The sequence below is a fragment of the Andrographis paniculata genome, unplaced genomic scaffold (genome assembly GCF_009805555.1).
Source record: "Andrographis paniculata isolate CXL003 unplaced genomic scaffold, ASM980555v1 Contig34END, whole genome shotgun sequence".
NCBI classification, from domain to species: domain Eukaryota; kingdom Viridiplantae; phylum Streptophyta; class Magnoliopsida; order Lamiales; family Acanthaceae; genus Andrographis; species Andrographis paniculata.
In genome coordinates, this window is record NW_026137567.1 from 2894800 (window position 1) to 2916029 (window position 21230).

Genomic DNA, 21230 nt, shown 5'->3' on the forward strand with positions numbered 1-21230 from the left:
TGTTTATCATTTGAATTTATTTTTCAACGAAAGATATGAATTCAAAATCGCATTACTTAATATTCTATGTTTGTTTTATTTTGGTTATTATATTTTTTTATTTTGTATAGTATTTGTAACTGTTTTTAATCTAACATAAATACTCCTTTAGTCTCGGATCCTATGATCGGATGATTGTAAACACGAAAATTTAAGAAATATATGGTTCATAAATATAAATACAAATAATTAAGGACAACGTAGACGCAAGATGTGAGACGAAAAAAAAAAAAAAAAAAAAAAGATGAATTTAAATTGGAATATGTATATATGACATTTGATTTAATATTGGCATTATTTTAATTACTATATTTTATCTTACATATTTTAATAATTTCAATTTTTATTTTCATTAGACAAATATCGAAAAACTTACTCGATTAATTAAAATGTCAAAGAAAATTGTGAATTTAAATTAGGATACAAATATTAAAAATATATATTATAAATTAAATTATATAGACATAAAATTGATATTAAAATATTATAAATAATCGTTTATAAAATATTTTGTTTATATATCAAATATATATAGATTTTAAATTAGGATATAAGAAGTAAAATTATCCCTCCCTAAAATGAAGATATTATTATTTTTTTTTTTATGTAAATTTTGAAATATTAATATTTATATGTATACAATACAATAGAATAGAAATAGATAACTTTATCTTTATGGATATTTTATGTTATTGCTATATTATGTTGGTGTAACTGTTGTTCTAATAATAGGTAAGGTGTAACTATTTTTCCTAATATATGTTGAGACCATACTTACTTAAAAATAAAAAAATAAAAAATCAGATGAATTAAGAAAACAAAATTAATTAATAAATTCCAAACTGATAAAGTAGTATGATTATTTTTTATAAAAATTGGTTGCGGATAAGGCAAGTTTGTTAGAGCATGCGGCAAGATACCCATCTCAGATGATAGGTCAGTATTTTGAATTTTAAACAAAATAAAAAAATTTTGTGGATATCTTTGCGGAGATACTCATTAGATTTTTATTTTTTGTTTTATTTAATTTTTATAATATTTATATTTTAATTACTTTTATATTTTTGTATTATATAAAAAAGTTTATTATTTACATTAATGATATATATTGATATATATATTTAATTTTTTTTAATTTTAAAAATAATTAATTTTAATATAAATATAAATATTATTTTTTTAATCCGAAAAGAGAGAGAATATGATGCGGAGTAAAAATAATTTGACGTGAAAATGTGGAGATATTTTAAGTGGATAGGCCATAGCATTATTAAAATAGTGATTTATGGTGATTCTCGTTGCTGGAATAGGATTTTGAAAAGGATTCCATAGCTGACTAATTGAGTTTTGATGTCCAATTGCACGAAGACACGTGTAATTCAGAAGAGTCACCGTCTATCCGAATTTAGTCAAAAGAACCCTATCTGTCGTTGAAATCCAAAATCTACGTTCAACTTCAACCTTGGTACGATTCGATCATCAATCGAATTCTGTTTTGATTGTGGCGCCGAGATTCGTATCTCCAACAACCACTGTTAAATCTCAAATTTTAGAATCCACATATGCATGTTTATGACTATATATATTAGCTAGTTGTTTGAATCCCCAGGTTTTAGTTGGGAAAGGCATTGGAAAGCAAGAGGAGTAGAGACTTTTAGATATGGCTTCATATTCGCCTGGTTAGTATCTCCAAATTTCTTCAATCGATGATCTCTGTTCACTGTTGTTTTGATTTTATACAGAATTAGGTTTGTTCGCTTGTATATGTGTGCTGATTTGATTCACACATTCGTAAATTCATGAATAATGCGATTCGGAATTTGCAGGAATTCTGCTAATTGTATTGATTTTGTTCTGTTTTTTCTGATAATTACTGCAATTTGAATCTATTGTGTTCTATTTAGTTTAGGGCAAGATCTGAAGTGTTGAAAGTATGGAATATAGATTTGAATACTTCACTCGCAACTCAAATCGCTCAAAATTATGCGTTGATTTTGATTAGTTTCGATGCATGACCTGTGGATTGTTCAAGCTTTTATCGAATCCAACAGTCTAATTTGTATGTAGTTTGGTTGTGACTTATGAGCACGATTTGAAAAAGTAGGAAAAATTCAGAGATACAAAGCTAACATTCATGTTTTTGCTGCATTGTTGTGCAGTAGTTCTAATTAGCTTTCTGCTTCTCCTGATTGGTGCTGTCGAATGCTCGAGGCCTCGTTATCCTCTCCCTAGCGGTCGAAAGGCGCGACGACTCCAAACATTCCGTCCGTTCAACATTGCTCATCGCGGTTCCAATGGCGAAATCCCGGAAGAAACTGCTGCTGCTTACAAGGTACTCTGCTGCTTTATTAGCATAGCTATACCGGGCAATGGGTCGAGTGTGTGTCGGGTTCTTATGGGTTTAAATACTTTAAACGGGTTAAATCATTCAACTCTAACCCAACATATTTATTATCGTGTCGGGTCGTGTTGACATATTTATTATCGTGTTGGATTCGTGTTGACCCATATAGATAATTACGTCAAAATTCTTGATTCAAATTCAATTATTTTTTGTCGAGTTATGTTAGTTTTTGTCGGATTGTAATGTAATATATACAGTGAATTAGCTTATTAATTAATATTAATATTATAATTGGGTTGGATTTGAGTTGAGAGCTTCAACTTTAACTCGATCCGTTTATTATCGTGTCGAGTTCGTGTCAACCTTTGTACATAATAGGGTCAAAATTTTTGACCCAAATCTAATTATTTCGTGTTGAATTGTCGTTTCGTATCTGTTTTTGCCGGCTCTAAGCATAGCATACTCTCGTCATCATTGTATCAATGTGTGACAAACTAATCCCGAATTACAGAGAGCTATCAAAGAAGGAGCTGATTTCATCGAGACGGATATCTTAGCCTCCAAAGACGGCCACCTCATATGCTTCCACGATGTGACGCTCGATGCCACCACCAACATAGCCAACTACCCCAAGTTTTCCAACCGGAAAAGGACTTATGAGGTCGAACGAGTAAATGTCACCGGTTACTTTGTAGGTAGGCGCCTCAGCAACATCTACATACATTATTGCATTATTTTTAGTGAGATGATTATTTAATATGATATCAGAGCATAATTGTTATGTTTTGGTATAATATTGATTCCGGTTAAGATTCGATTTTGAAATAAATATCATCTTGAGCAGGAGTATTAATGCATGTGTTTTTGTTGTAGTCGATTTCACATTGCAAGAGCTGAAGTCGTTGCGAGTCAATCAAAGATACTCTTTCCGTGATCCACAGTACAATGGTTATCCTCGATTTCTCTCTCAACCATCCTATTAAAAATGCTGCATCGCTTTTCATTTTGGTTTGATCGTTCTTCTTTCTCGACAGGAATGTTTTCCATCCTCACATTCGACGAATTCATCCAAATTGCGCTGGATGCTCCCCGTGTTGTCGGGATATACCCCGAGATAAAGAACCCCGTCTTCATAAACCAACGAGTAAGTATCTTTCTCCATCAAAGACAATTCCATACCTCGATCCAACATTCATTATACTCATCGTCGATCTCCTCCAGGTATCATGGCCCGACGGCAAGAAATTCGAGGACAGATTCGTCGGGACGCTTAAGAAACACGGGTACAAAGGATCATACCTATCCAGACAATGGCTGAAGCAACCAGCCTTCATCCAATCCTTCGCGCCGTCATCTCTTCTCTACACGTCGAAGCTAACCGACCTCCCCAAAGTTCTCCTCATCGACGACATCACCGTCCGAACCCAAGACACAAACCAGGTAATCTAAATTTTTAACAATTTCCTATCCTCGTCGAAACAAATTAATTCAATTCGGACTAAAACATCGAGCCTTTTCACCTCAGTCGTATTGGGAGATAACATCCGACGAGTACTTCGACTACATCAAGGACTACGTTGTGGGGATCGGTCCGTGGAAGGATACCGTCGTCACCACATCCAACAACTACACTTTGACACGAACCAACTTGGTCGATCGAGCGCACAACCATAACCTTCAGGTACGCAGTTCTCAAGTATTCGATTCGACGTTGGGAATCCGATAATATTATACACACACATACATACAATTAATTCAGGTGCATCCCTACACATACCGCAATGAGAATCAGTTCCTGCACTTCAACTTCAGCCAGGATCCTTACAAAGAATACGCTTTCTGGATAAAAGAGATGGGCGTCGATGGATTGTTCACAGATTTCCCCGGCAGCCTTCGTCAGTATCAGGATTGGACTCATCCTTCATCATCATCTTAGTTCTCAACATTATTAAGGAAGATGCATCTAAACATACTCCCTCCTGCTAATTTTTTTCTTTTCCATTTTGTTTTTTTCTTCGCGTTTTAAATTTGTGACATTTTTTATTATGCATTAAAAAAAAGAAGAGAGGCTCGAACAGGCCTGATTTTGAATTCTCTTTTGTATGAATTTGAAATAGTAAAATTTTGAATTTAGATTGTTATTTAATATAATATATATTATAATATTTTAAATAAAATTAATTTTAAATATTAATATAAAAAAACTAAAGGCACATAATTTCTCAAAACAAATGCACCCGGTGGGTTTTTAGTTAAAACGAATACACCTCGGTAGTGTCTCGGTTTGTGGCGTAACGTTTGTACGGTGAGAGGTTTGTTGGGAGTGTAGGTTCATTGTATATGGGTGAATCTTCTCGGGTAATTTCCATGCGACTTGATTAGGCGGAAAGGGTCACTAGGCTGCGATGCATCCCTACGGGAGCAACCATCGGGAAATGACTTGGCCAAAAAGGATGGAGAATGTTGATACTTTATGGCCCAACCCGCAACCCAAAACCCTTTAACCCGACCCGGTTTTCTGACCCGACCTGACCCACACCTTATGACTCTCCCTTCCCTTCCCTTCTCATGTGAGATGGTGTATGTGTATCGCAATTCAATTTTCTCTCTGGTTCATCTTTATCGCCATTCTTCTCGGTAAGTTTGGGGGTTTTCTTCTTCACCGAAATTACAGTCATTCTAGTTCGATTCCTTTGGTAAGTTGTTCATCTGGGTGTTCTTCGTAAGGTTTTGGGGGAAATTGGTCGATTAGAATTTAGGGTTCTAAGATCGAGTCCGTTGGTTTGGGGTTTTGTTTGGAGGCGGTTGGGTTAATCCCTAAGTGTGAGTCATTATGTTGTAAACTGAGTATTCAAAATAGTTTCCCCTATCGTTTGTCGAGTCGCTTGGAAATCGCCGAAAGAGGATCATCGCTGTTGTTCGTCCGTTGCCATTAGTCGCCGGAAAAGGGAGCCGTTCTTGTTGAATGCCACCTTGCGCCTGTGATCGTTGATGCCTGGTCATTGCTGCTGTCCGGAGTTTGAAGAAATAGGGAAGTGTTTTTGCTTTCAATCTTGTTTTCTTTTTAAACAATAAATTGTGTTCTATGAGTTGAATACCAAATTGAATCAATATCTAGTGCTTGCCTGTTGTTTTTGTTGGAACACATTCTAGTTGATGCTAATTCTGTTATTTGATAGATTAGTAAAAGCACAACAGATATAAAAATAATTTATCGAAATAAATTCGATAATCAAAATATTTTATCAAAAAAAACTCGATAATCACGTCGAATCGAGGTAGAGCCTCTTTCTGTAAATACAAATACGCCCCGGTAGTGCCTCCGGTTCGTGGCACAACGTTCCCAAAGATAAAACGACGTTCGTCTCCGAATTAGGTGACACCCCAATATTTCGGAGCTCCGCCGAATTAAAATGAAGGAAACATAAGCTACGCTCCATATTTAAGAAAGAGTTAGCCGGATTTGTATTGGACAACTCATCGGAAACTCCATCGGAAAATATTTCCGGGAAGGAGATGATTAGAGAGAAGAGATCTTCTGTTGGTGGTGTCATGAAATGGGTGTGAGTGGGGCCTTTTATAGACCTCCACCCCTGTAGTTTTAATGTCGAGCCGAAACCGTCGGCTTTTAATGGTTTGTAATTGTCGGCCATAATTTCGGTAACGTCCGACAATAAACATCAAACTTAATTCCGATTATAAATATATTATTTGAATTTTGAATTTCAAATAATTATTTATCATATATGCATGTAATTATCTGGTCCGGACATATGGCACGCGCGTATGTGGCTTACCGACATTTATATGTCTAATCACACTATCAATAACCACCATAGAACCCATATACATTTTAACTCACCGAATAATCAGTTCTGGGAATTATGAATTTAATTTAAGATTAAATTTCATCGATTAAATAATGAACCGATTTTCCAACAATCCTCAACGTGAGTGAAAATGCCCATTAATTTGAACAACACACAACTCAGTTCTAGAGACATCAACACATCGGGATAGGTAGCTTGTGGTTTTGAACATTCTTTAGTCAATATTACAGTATGTACTTGTGGCCTAATTGACACGATGCATTGAACTATTCCACTTTTACGTATATTTTAGTCAATAATATTGATATGTCGTTATCTCAATCTCATTTTGTTCTTACGTTTTGATCGGTTTTGGCCATGGATCACATCTTTGGATTCATAAGTATTTTATTTAAAGCGATTTTCATTTCACACTTATGTAAGTAATCTATCTTAAAGTATCCAACTTTAATTTTAGGATTGACTCAACCTCACCACTTTGCACATGGTAACACTCGTAGTTATTTAGGAAATGGTGATCGAGTGTTCATGCCGAACTATTACGGTTTAGTTTTCCATTGAACCAAAGCTTGAGATCTCCAAGTGATTTGGGTGGATTATCATTGTAATTGTGAATTACTTGGATTATCTCCAAGTAATTGTCTCTTAATTTTGTGAATTTCAAATTCATTCCCTTTTAACATTTTATACATTTGATCATGATGTAACTTTTTGGCTAGCGGATAGGCAAGATTTTTTATTGATCCACTCACCAAATCTTGTTGTCATTTTTTATTTTTTTAATAATTTGATTTTTTTTAATAAAATAAATATGTATTAAATGTTATTAAATATATCACAATTAATAAAGTTATAATTAATATATTTTTAAAGATAATAAAATAATTAATTTAATGTTATGATTAAATTACATTATAATATAATTTTATATTCTTTATTACCCTTATTATGGATAGTGAAATATAATAAGTTTAGAATGTAATTTATGTTATTTTTATAATTAAAATAATTATATTGATTCAATAAAATTAAAACTGCGTAATTATCTTTTGTAATCTTAATATATATATATATATATAAATGTCAATAAGTCTAATAATTTTATAGTTTTTTTTTTCATTTTTTATTCTTAAAAACTTTAAAATTAATGTAACGTTTTCTTAATTTTTATTTATATCCGTCGTTAATGAATAATGGAATTTTACCAATTTTTCAATATAATTGATATTAAATAATTATATTAATAATAATTACTATTATTATATAAGAGGTCAGTGTGAAATTTATTACACTATATTTTTTTTTATCATTTTTTTGATTATTTTTAATAAACTGAGATGCAGTCCATCAAATGTTTTTGTCATTTTTTTTTGATAAAATAATATGTATTAAATGTTATTAATTATATCATAATTAATCAAATTATAATTAACACATTTTTAAAGATAATAAAAAAATTGATTTAATTTTATGATTAAAGTAAATTATAATACTCCTTATGTCCGGTGCAAGGTTGTCATTTACTTTTTGCACGTAAATTTTTTAATATTAGTATTATAATGAGTTAAAGTAAAAAAGAAAAAAATACCCCTATTAGTATTGTATCATGTAAAAGTAATGATATTTGTGTAATATAGTGTAAGTTGGAAGGGTATTTATTATGTTAGGTAGGTAGTACAATTATTAAATTAGGAAATGGTAACTTTATTTTGGGACGGACGAAAATGAAAAATGACAACCTTTCAATGGGACGGATGGAGTATAATTTTATTTTCATTTATACCATATTTAAAAGTAATGAAAATTTAATAATTTTGGAATGTAATTTCATCATTTTTATAATTAATGTTAATTATATTAATAATCGATAAAATTAATAATAAGTCATTTAAATACACCACTTATGATAATTATAATACTAATTAATGATATTAAAAATGAATTACTATTATTTCTAAAATTTTTGGAAATTTTTAGTAATTTTAAAACTAATTTAATATTTTCTTAATTTTAATTAAAATATATAATTAATGTTAGTTATATTCATAATTAATAAGTTTAGAATTTTATTTTTTTATTATTTTTATAACTAATTTTTTCAAAAAAAAAATTAAATCATGCAAATTAATTATAATTATATTTTTAATTAACATATATCTTTTTCCTCTTTCTTATTTTTAAATAAAAATATTTATTCTAACAATTTATAATTAATACATTACATATTAATTATTATCAATTAATATATTATTAGTCATTATTATTATTGTTGTTGTTATTATTATTATTATCAATATAATTCTATATTTAATATCTAATATATTACAATTAAATAATAAAATTTTATTAAATATAAATAAATTAATTATGAATAAAATTAATTATAACATTTATGATTGGAGGTTACCGAATATTAAAAACGTCTCAATTAATGTCGACATTAATGACAACCCTCGTTTGAATGTCTATAAAAGATATCTATTTTACTGTTATTTCAATCACACATCAACCTTCCATCCTCTCCACTTTCCTTATTTTCCCGGCAATATATTTTTGGTGAGTTTCCGAAGTTTCAAAATATTGGGGGCGCTATCTAATTCGAATATGATGTGTTGTATTAACGTATAATTTATTTATACTATTTTATTTTCTATTATATATAAATAATTTCATACTCCCTCTGTCCCAATATAATAGTTTTGTTTACTATTTTTGTCCGTCCCAAAACAATAGTCTTATTTTCATAAATAACTATATCACCATAAAACTACCCTTAATTTTTTATTTTTATTACACAGTTACCACTACTTTTTACACTAATATACTCACAATGGCAAAAAAATCTTTTATCTATATTTTTTACCCACTACCAATATAATATCAATGTTCCTTAAATTTCGTGTCCAACCCAATTAAGACTATATTTATGGGACGGGGAGTATATTTTTTTGTTTACCGATATTTTTGTGTTATTTATTTTTAGGTAATTTCATATATTATGTTATATTTAATAATAAAATTAAAATTAAAAATTGATTTATTTTTATTATAATATTATTATATTTAATGATGGTTGTTTACCGACTGTTTTACCCATGTATTGATTGTCCCGACGCGCAAGATCATTTTCTCACCCATTTCAATCACACCCAACCTCCTTTCTTATGTACTTTTATTTTTCCAAAAATATTTTTTTTGTGAGTTTCTGGTCAATCTTTCGACAATATTTTTTTCTTTTTTAGGCATCAAATACAGTTTTTTTTTTTCCATTTTAGTTCATTAGAGTTCCAAAATATTGAGATTATACGGTGTATAAATAATTTAATATAACTTCTTTTTTTTATATTATAGGTATTTTTCTATTATTTGCTTTTTAAATGATTTCTATATTAATTTCTATTTAATAATAACATTAAAATAAAATTGATTTATTTTTATTTATAATATGTATATTATATTATTCATATTTTTATATTTAAATTAAAATTTCTCATATATTTTAAATAAAAATAAAAATATTGATGATTTAATGAAATTCTTATAATTCTATTAAAATATATTTGTGTATATAAAATTTTTAATAAATCTATACAGTTTTATTTATTTATTTATTTTGATATTTTTATTAAAATAAATTTAAAGTAAATATGCATAATTAACATACTTAACAAAACTATAATTAACACAGTCAATAAATATTATATATATATATCTTGATAAAATTATTAAGAATGTGATACTATAATGTATATATAGAATACTTATTTATTTATTTTAAAATTAAATAATTAATTTAAATTTAAATTCAAAAAATAAATTCTCTATTATACATATATATTAATTATATAACTATTGATTACATAAATTCTAATATTTAATTTTTAAAAGAAAATAATGAATATGTTGTTTTAATAAAAAATTTAATGGAGTCATAAAACAGAAAATTATAAAAATATTTAATGGACAAAAAATAAAATATAAAAATGTCGTGCTTCGCACAGATGTACCACTACTTCTACGGCAATCTCAATCTTATTTATAAATTTGAAGTTACCATTGTATGTATTCTTCTTCTTATAATTTTATGAGTATATTGAAATCCATTTATATTCTCGAGCCTCTCACATTCAAGTTGGAAGAAGACAATGGTGAAGAAAATGATTGTCCTAAATGCAAATGGTTACGTGAAGTTTGTCTACCTCCGAGTTAATTTAGTACTCCCTTCGTCTATTAAAATTATCACATTTAGGTTCGACACGAGAATTAAAAAAAAATAAATATTTTATTGAAAAAATGATAGGTAGTTGGAGATATTTTTAAAAATTTAGTTAAAAAGTAAAATAAATAAAGAGAAAGAATATAATAAAGTTAATGGTATTTGTTGTAAATAAGTGTTGAACGAAGAGTAATAATTAAATATTGATTTGCTGAATTTGCCAAAATTAGGAATAAGATAAATTTAGTGGACGATCTAAAAAGGAAAGTGAAAATAAATTTGGATAGATGGATAGATTATACTAGTATTTTTTCTTTTTTTTCTTCCATTTGGCTAAAATGACATTTGTTCACTTGCTACTGTTTGGAATTGATTCCTTTGTTATCAGTTGGATATTAAGAATGATTTCATATATGGCAACAACCTAGGGTTTGGTACTTGAGTAATTTTGCCTTGTGTGTATGTTTTATTTTTGCAAGGTTTAAAACAGATGTTTGGTATAGCACTTTAGTGCTAAAACAAATTAACAGTTCGGAAGCTCGACTCGGTTTAGTTCATTTGAGCTCGCTAAGAGCTCGTTCGTTAAGCTAAATGAGCTGAACACGAACATAAATTTCGGCTCGTTATGTTTACGAACGAGCTCGAGTTTGTTAGCGAACGTTCGATAGTATTTATTAAAAAAATTAAATTAATAATTTTATATTTAATAAGTATATATATATCTTTATAAATATTATATTGCATTCTATTTTTTTATTTATATTTATAAATAAAATTATAATTATTATTAGCTAAATTTAATTTTTTTAAAAAATTAAATAAATAAAATAAAATTTCTCTTAACGAGCCGAGCCGAATACGAACAAAAAAATTGCTAAACATGCCGAATTCAAACAAAAATTTCAACTCATATCTCTCAACGAACGAACACGAGCTGAGCTCAACATGATAAACTGGACTCTATTCGACTTGTTTATAGCTCTAAGCACACTCACCTATAAAATGAATTTTATAAATTAGAATATATATTTTATAAGATTTGATTTATGATACGGTTTATTATATATTTTAAATTTGTTTTTGTTTTTTTGTAACTATATATTTTGTATTGTTTGAATTTTTTATTTTTTTTTTTCCAGATGGCAACAACAAGATTAATAATTTCTATTATTTTTTACTGATAGACATGATTTCATATTAATTAAATTTATTGTAATTTTCAATTTAATATGGATTATGATTAACTATTTTTAATTTAATTTATACTCAGAATTTAATTTGGGATTTAAATATTGTGAGACTTAATTTATTAATTTTTGTTTTTGTTTTTGTTTTTAGTTACTATATTTGTTTCTATTTTGTATATCACAACAAGATAAAAAAAAATTCTCATTATCTTAATATTATGTGTTGGTTTTTATTTTAATTATTATTTTTTTAAAAAAATTTTGTCTACTATTTGTATTTTTATTTTATTTTTTGTTTTTTTCAGATTGTACTGAAGGTTGATGACGGTAGTAGCTAGAGAAAGGTCGAAGACAATAAATCAAAATTTTATTTTCTTCCACCTCGAAAGACATTAATTTCTTTCAAATTTATTTCAATTTAATATGAATTTGAGTAATTACTTCTAATCTAAGGTAGATATGAATTTAAATTAGAATATGTATTTATAAATTCGATTTATTATTAGTATTATATTTAATTTTGTTTTAATTATTGGGTTTATTCTTCCACCATTTTTTCCTCGAAACGTTTCTCAATATTATAATATACTATTTTTTATCATTTTACAAAAAATATTAATATACAATATAAAATATTATTTTTATATTGTATTATTTACCAAATTTCCTATATTTTATATAAAAAAATATATATAAAAATCAAACCAAAGCATTAAACAAACTAAATCCTAATATTTTTTTTTATTTTATAAATTGTTTTTATTTTATTATATATCTAATATATATTTTTATTTTTGTGCTGCCCGATGAATTTATCTATAATAACTTCAATTTTACTTTTAATAGATGAATATCAAAAAAACTTATTCAATTAAAATGTCAAAGAAAATTGTGGATCAAATTAATAATATAATAGAAAAAAATATTAATTACTTTTAAAGGTCAAAGGGCCAACGGCTTCCTCGTTAGACTAGACTCTCTTTCCCAAACTGATATTAATTATTGAAAACAATCAATTGAAATTTCATTTAATATGTATAGTTTAAAGAATACAAATATAAAAAATATATTAAATAAATTAAAGAATATAGGTATAACATTGATATTAAAAATATCATAGATATTTTCTTATATAATATTTTTTAAAAATATATATTATATATGTCATTTATATATAGATTTTAAATTAGGATATAACATACGTTCTCCCTCACATGAATGTGAGATTATTAATATTAATTTATTTAGATTATTAATATTAGGTCAACTGTTTTTTTTTTTAGTCCCGTAATTGAATCCTTATCATTTCGTAAGTGGAGCCTGTTGCAAACTAGTTTCATAAGTGAAGAATTTTCGCGCTGTTTTAGTCCTCCGGCGTCGGATGTCCGCTGTTTTAGTCCTCCGGCGAGTCACGCGGGTGTATTCGGCGCAAGAGAACTAAAACAGCGAAAATTCTTGGGACTAGTTTGCGACAGGCTCCACTTACGAGACTAAAATGATAAGAGGGTTCAGTTACGGGACTAAAAAAACAATTTACCCTTAATATTATATCGCTGACCTGGCGGACACGTCACCTCCGGCGAGCCACGCGGGCGTATCCGGCGCCGGAGGACTAAAACAGCGAAAATTCTTCACTTATGGGACTAGTTTGCGACATGCTCCACTTACGAGACTAAAATGATAAGGGGTCCAGTTACGGTACTTAAAAAAAAACAATTGACCCTTAATATTATATATATACAATAATATAGAGCAAGAATGAATGACTTAGCAGCTGTGGAGAGTGAACTTATGATAGTAAAATCACTGATTTCTGTACTAGAGAGTACGTACCTTCGGGTAGGTGCGGGCGTCGTGCATCTCCTATATGGTGACTGTCGTAGCCGGAATAGGACTTTGAAAAGCATTACATAGCTGAGTAAGTGAATTTTGAAAGTCTAATTACACGAAGACACGTGTAATTCGGAAGTGTTACCATCTATCCGAATTTAGTCCAAAGAACCTTATCTGTCCTTGAAATCCAAAATCTACGTTCAACTTCAATCTTGGTACGATTCTATCATCAATTGAATTCTGTTTTGATCGTGGCGCCGAGATTCGTATCTCCAACAACCACTGTTAATCTCAAATTTAGAATCTACGTATGCATGTTTATGACTAGTTGTTTGAATCCCCAGGTTTTGGTTGGGAAAGGCATTGGAAAGCAAGAGGAGTAGAGACATTCAGCTATGGCTTCATCTTCACCGGGTTAGTATCTCCAAATTTCTTCAGTCGATGATCTCTGTTCACTGTTGTTCTGATTTTTATACAGATTTACGATATTCGCTTTTATATGCGCGCTGATTTGATTCACACATTCGTAAATTCATGAATAATGCGATTCGGATTTTGCAGTAAATCTGCTAATCGTATTGATTTTGTTCTGTTTTCTGATAATTACTGCCATCTGAATCTATTGTGTTCTATTTAGTTTAGGGCAAGATCTGAAGTGTTGGAAGTATGGATTGTATGGAACATAGATTTGAACACTTCACTCGCAACTCAAATCGCTCAAAATTCTGTGTTGATTTTGATTAGTTTCGATACATTACCTGTGGATTGTTCAAGCTTTTTATCGAATCCAACAGTCTAATTTGTATGCAGTTTGGTAGTGACTTACAAGCATGATTTGAAAATTTATCGAAAAATTCAGAGACACAAAGCTCACATTCATGTTTTGCAGTAGTTCTAATTTGCTTTGTGCTTCTCCTGATCGGCGCTGTCGAATGCTCGAGGCCTCGTTATCCTCTCCCTAGCGGTCGAAAGGCGCAACGACTCCAAACATTCCGTCCGTTCAACATTGCTCATCGCGGCTCCAGTGGCGAAATCCCCGAAGAAACTGCTGCTGCTTACAAGGTACCCTGATTTTTTTTATTAGCATAGCATACTCTTGTTATCATTGTATCAATGTGTGACTGTCTAATCCCGAATTACAGAGAGCTATCAAAGAAGGAGCTGATTTCATCGAGACGGATATCTTAGCCTCCAAAGACGGCCACCTCATATGCTTCCACAATGTGACACTCGATGACACCACCAACATAGCCAACTACCCCAAGTTTGCCAACCGGAAAAGGACTTACGAAGTCGAACGAGTAAATGTCACCGGTTACTTTGTAGGTAGGCGCCTCGGCGACATCTACATGCATTATTGCATTACTTTTAGTGAGATGGTCATTTAATATCGCATCAAAGCCATAAGTGTCGTATTGGGTATGATATTGATTCTGATTAGAATTCAATTTCAAAATAGATATCATCTTGAGGAGTGTTAATGTTAAGTGTCCCACATGAAAACATGTTAGAACTTCACTTCCCTTCGTCTATAAAGATAAAGACAATTACTCTTATCACCAATTGATTTTGAAATGGAGCCTTATATCCCTTCTTAATACTAATGCATGTTTTTGTGTTGTAGTCGATTTCACATTGCAAGAGCTGAAGTCGTTGCGAGTCAATCAAAGATACTCTTTCCGTGATCCACAGTACAACGGTTATCCTCGATTTCTATCTCGACCATCCTATTAAAAACGATGTATCGCTTTTCATTTTGGTTTGATCGTTCTTCTTTCTCGACAGGAATGTTTTCCATCCTCACATTCGACGAATTCATCCAAATTGCGCTGGATGCTCCCCGCATTGTCGGGATATACCCCGAGATAAAGAGCCCCGTCTTCATAAACCAACGAGTAAGTATCTTTCTCCATCAAAGACAATTCCGTACCTCGATCCAACATTTATTACACTCGTCGTCGATCTCCTCCAGGTGTCATGGCCCGATGGCAAGAAATTCGAGGACAGATTCGTCGGGACGCTTAAGAAACACGGGTACAAAGGATCATACCTATCCAGACAATGGCTGAAGCAACCAGCCTTCATCCAATCCTTCGCGCCGTCATCTCTTCTCTACACGTCGAAGCTAACCGACCTCCCCAAAGTTCTCCTCATCGACGACATCACCGTCCGAACCCAAGACACAAACCAGGTAATCTAAATTTTTAACAATTTCCTATCCTCGTCGAAACAAATTAATTCAATTCGGACTAAAACATCGAGCCTTTTCACCTCAGTCGTATTGGGAGATAACATCCGACGAGTACTTCGACTACATCAAGGACTACGTTGTGGGGATCGGTCCGTGGAAGGATACCGTCGTCACCACATCCAACAACTACACTTTGACACGAACCAACTTGGTCGATCGAGCGCACAACCATAACCTTCAGGTACGCAGTTCTCAAGTATTCGATTCGACGTTGGGAATCCGATAATATTATACACACACATACATACAATTAATTCAGGTGCATCCCTACACATACCGCAATGAGAATCAGTTCCTGCACTTCAACTTCAGCCAGGATCCTTACAAAGAATACGCTTTCTGGATAAAAGAGATGGGCGTCGATGGATTGTTCACAGATTTCCCCGGCAGCCTTCGTCAGTATCAGGATTGGACTCATCCTTCATCATCGTCTTAATTCTCAACATTATTAAGGAAGATGCATCTAAACATGCACTAATTTTTCTTTTTTCTTTCTTCCATGTTTTAGTACAAATGAAGGAAAAATAGCCAAAATACTTCTATTATAATTATAATACTATTATAACGATATTTGTACAATAAATTATATAAATATAAAAATATTTTTAATATTAAATACAATAAAATAAAAAGTAAATGTAACTTAAAATGCAAGCAGTCGGCCTTTGGTTAAAATTTTGGGTGTACAATGCAGTGCTGTTTTCCCAAAAAAATATCGCCTTAAAGCATGGCGTGAGAATCTCAATGCACATTCAACCGTTTCATATCAGCTCATCATCTTGTTATATGTCATAATGTTATTTACTCTATTTTATACTCCATTCGTCTCATATTTATATATCTATTTACTTTTTATACGGAGTTTTAGAAATATTAGTATTATATTGAAATATAGTAAAAGTAAAGATAAAAAGACTATATTGCTTTTATTAGTATTATATGATATAAAAGTAATGATATTTGTGTAATATATTGTAAATTGGAAAGATATTTGTAACGTTAAATAGCGGATAGAGTATTAACCAATCTTTTTCTGAAAAGAAAAGTTTTATTTTTATATTACCAAAAAAATTAAAAATCATCTACTCCATAAAATATATTCTCCCGTTCTAGATAATATGGCGTATTACTGTAAGTACGAAAATTTGGTAAAATATAATTAATAAGTAATTAAGAAGTATATTAGTAAAAATAATTACAAATTAAAGATTAAAATAACTAAATAGTTTAATTAAAATTTTAAAAATTATAAAAGTTTAATTTTAAAATATAATTAAATTGTACGATCAATTTTCCAAAAAAAAATGATAAATTATATGGAACATACCAAAATAGAAAATATAGACAAAATACGTTGGATGGATGAAGTATTATATTACATTATATTATTACACTTAAATTTATTTATTATTTTTTATTCAAAACATCACTTCCATCAATATATCATTATTACAAAAATTAACTTACAATTAAATGCCAATTCAAACATCTCAATTCAAATTCAATCAAAAAATTCAACCCAACTTAAACCCAACTCATAACCAAATATAAATAAGTTCTAATATTTCTTTCTAACTCTAAAAATCTCATTTACTTTTTGCGTGTTGATATTTGGATATTAATTATTATATAAAAAATAGTACAAATTAAAAAAAAATACAAAAATACTTCAATTAGTGTCTTATAATACTAATAGAAAAAAATTTGTACAAAATATTATACAATTATAATTGATATTTTTAATGTTGAGTATAACGACATACAAAGTAAATAAGTAAATAAGACCATCGTAAACGGTTGGAGGGAGTAATATATTCAAGGCAAGATTAATTTATATAATAAAATAAAAATATTTAATTTAATGTGTAGAAAAAACAATGAGTAGTGAAAATTAGAGCAAAAATACAAAGGCAAACATAGTCCCATAGTCATATGAACTAATTATCTATTCCTTATGTCTTATGAAATTAGTTCTTTTTTTGTCCCACCAAATTAGTCATATTCTACAAAAAGTAACAATCAATAAATTATAAAATAAAAGGTAAAATATATAGCATCACCACGTGTTCTAATAAAAATGAACAAAATATCATATATTTTATTTATTACGTGAAACTCTTTTGTACTAATATAAAGTTTGTACATAACACTCTATTCGTCTAAAATATTTAGTTATAAATACATACTAAATTATACAAGTTTTACAATAAAAGAGATAAAATATCTTAAATGGTCTTTTTTGAATAAAATAAATAAATAAATAATCGATCAATCTTTTATATTCATAATTTTTGTAAAAATCATATAACAATTTATCTTTCCAAAAAACTATAAAATAGATGATTAATCGGTTATTTACTTATTTATTATATTCAGAAATGACTATTGAATATATTAACTTCTTTTATTTGTATAAAATTTGCATAATTAAATTCATATTTACAACAAAATATCAGTTTTGGACGAATAGGTTGTTCTGTGTAAATTTTATATTAACACAAAAGAATTTTACGCAATAAATAAAATATATAGAGTTTTGTGCATTTCACTAAACACAAGGGGTTGTTATATAATTTACCTTAAAATAAATTAGGCTATGCTTATTTGAGGGTTTTAATCCAAAATTTTAGTTATCATAATTTTTTTTTTAAAAAATATTAAATCAAATATATATTTTTCAATATGTTCACTTTGTATGTTTTTGGACATTTTCATATTGACTGCATTAAATCAATATGTTGATAGACCTCACCACTTAATTACAAATAGATTAAACCCCAAAATCCTTCACACAATCCAAAAAAAAGAAAGGAAATACTTAATTACAACTGTGGCAAAAAACACCACACAGAAAGCGATCTAAGACAAAACACGAGACCAAAACTATTAAGTTTGAATACAAGTGAGAAGGTTCATCATCATCCAAATTTGGGATTACTTTCTTGTACAAAGAAAAATATTAAAATTAGTCAAAAAATATTAGGTTAGCTTTATAATCACACAAAGTAGTACTCGGTTAATCAACAATATCACAATATATTGTTCATACATTATATAAATTTATACGAATTCAATAATTTCGTACCCATATCAGAAGAATTATATTTGAACGGATTTTTTATATATATTTTTTTTCCAATTTTAACAAATCTTTAAAAATAATATCAACTCGAAAATTTAGAAAACAAAAATTTAGAAAAATTTCATAATACAGTGAATGATTGAATGGTTGAAGGAGCATTTAATATAGGAAACATGGGTATAACCTCCACTACCATCTCCACCACCAACATAGTTCACCCGACACTCCGCTGCCACCAGCACCAATGCCAGACCCAGTATCACTGTCATGCCGCCGCCGCCGCCACCACCACCACCTACACAACTTATCGTCATCTTCTTCAAAAATCAAAATCTAATGGTCCAAATTGAATTAAGCAAATGCTGAAAAATATATTTCAACACCGGATCCATTTCGATTCATAATAAACATTGCAATGACTATATTTTTCAATTATATTCTCCAACAACTATATTTTCTATCGACTCTATTTTTAATATCTATATTCTGCAACGGCTAGTTTTTATATATACGTATCCAATTCATATGCACACAATTCGTATACGCAATAGTTGAACATCTTATATTTTAAAGCACACTTCTTTTCTCTAAATATATGTGTCAGTTGGCATAAATATATGCTCAATTGTATCAAGAGATTGAGTGTATCAATAATAAAGATGAGGGACGACGTCGTCGACGGTGAATGTATATAGAGAAGAATCATGAAGTTGGCTACACTTAATTATTCAATGATTAATTTTTGATAACTTTGTGTATTCAAGTTCTTATTTTTGTTGTAGGTTTCGAATGCAAAAATATTTGTTTTTTTCGCATTGTAAATCGCCTCTAAAATGAAATGGAGTTCTTTCAACAACAGTGTGATACTACAAAAAGAGATGGATTATTACAATTACAAAAATGTACAAGAGCAAAATTTGTTTTGACATACAACACAACTACTGATACTGTTATGAACATCTTCGTCTTGAATAGAGCACCGCAAGGGGTTTCTACTTTGCGGATGACTTAATGTGAGTGTAAAATATAATTGGAGTCACTCGTGACATGATGAGAAAAACTAATAGGAGAAAGAATAAGAAGAAAGATTGCTCGGCTCCAAATGACCTAAAATTGTCTCCAACCAGGAAGGTTTCTAGCTATTTTCATAGAAAGAGAGGAAGAAAATGTCCTCAAATTCATCCTTTATTTTCGCCAATTTCACCGGTCGGGATAGGAGAGTGTCGAAAGTATTTCTTTTAAATGAGAGGATATGAGAGATGACTTTTTTTACTTTCTATTTTATTTTAAATTATAAATTAATCAAAGTTTATTTAAAAATTGTATTTCTGTACATTGATACTACTTACTTTTTGTGATTTTTATTTTTTTATTATTTATAAAATAAATTATTTTTGTATGTTTATATTGGGTTGGCTTGTTTAGTGTTTTGATTTGATTTGACTTGAATTTTTTTTTTTTTAATGTGAAGTATATAGAGAAGTGTCGGTAATATTATTTTATGTTAAATATTGATTTTTTTGAGATGATAAAATATACTTCTTTTGTCCTAAGATAATTGACTATTTTCATTAGTGATACGATATTTAATGTAATAATATTTAATTAGTTGATAATAGTGAATTATGATATTATTTTATAATTTTGTGTTATTAATTATATTGATAGTTTTAAAATAAATTTGGAGAAAAAATCAATTTTGATCTTAATATAACCAAAATTTATTAATTTTGGTCACAATATAAAAAAACTCATTAATTTTAGTCTCAATATAAACAATTTCAATCAATTTTGGTCTCATTATAAACAATTTCAATCAATTTTGGTCCACCGTTAAAAAACTAACGGAAATTGCTGACGTAGACATAACAGAAGCGGCGGGAGCTGACCTGGAAACTACACGGCCATGTACAATTATACACGACAATGTTGTTATATGACTATGTATATTTCAGTGTATAATTATACATGATCATGTTATTACACGGCCATGTAAAATTATACACGACCATGTTGTTACATGACCATGTATATTTCAGTGTATAATTATACATGACCATGTTGTTACACGACTATGTATAATTCTATACGGACGTGTACCTTTCTGTTTCGGTCTAAAATTTTATTTTTTTGTTATATTTTTAATTATGTTTTTTTGAATTTAGAAGAGTTGATATAGTTAAAATAAAAAAAATCAATAATAATAATATAATTAAAATGTATCAATTTTAATTTAAATATAAATATTTATCGAGTATGTTCTTTTGGAAGATTTTGTCTAAAATTCTACTATTTACCGAAAAACAATTTCTTACAAACATCCAATTAATTTAATTTTTAATACTACCTATAATATGCAAAATTAAAAAATAGTTGTGTAATTGAATGTTTATAAGAAGAAATTTTTTTACGAATAATAGAATTTCAGACAAAACATTTCAAAAAGAA

General features: G+C 29.2%; 1 protein-coding gene across 5 annotated transcripts; it reads left to right on the forward strand.

Moving 5' to 3' along the window:
- The first annotated feature begins 1476 nt into the window (after positions 1-1476).
- Positions 1477-16251, forward strand: LOC127248568 (glycerophosphodiester phosphodiesterase GDPD5-like). Of its 5 annotated transcripts, XM_051270972.1 has the most exons (9): positions 13562-13664; positions 13794-13863; positions 14339-14511; positions 14592-14775; positions 15074-15148; positions 15235-15344; positions 15422-15640; positions 15726-15881; positions 15960-16251. In XM_051270972.1, the coding sequence occupies exons 2-9, from the start codon at positions 13845-13847 to the stop codon at positions 16134-16136; spliced, it is 1113 nt and encodes a 370-aa protein (XP_051126929.1). In that variant the 5' UTR covers positions 13562-13664; positions 13794-13844; the 3' UTR covers positions 16137-16251. The 5 variants fall into 5 exon arrangements, with proteins under 5 accessions (XP_051126928.1, XP_051126926.1, XP_051126924.1 ...); XM_051270971.1 differs by lacking the exons at positions 13562-13664; positions 13794-13863; positions 14339-14511 and adding exons at positions 1477-1718; positions 2199-2371 and having other exon boundaries at positions 15960-16246; XM_051270969.1 differs by lacking the exons at positions 13562-13664; positions 13794-13863; positions 14339-14511; ... (3 more) ...; positions 15422-15640; positions 15726-15881 and adding exons at positions 1488-1718; positions 2199-2371; positions 2895-3078; ... (2 more) ...; positions 3605-3823; positions 3909-4064 and having other exon boundaries at positions 15960-16234.
- The last annotated feature ends 4979 nt before the right edge of the window (positions 16252-21230 follow it).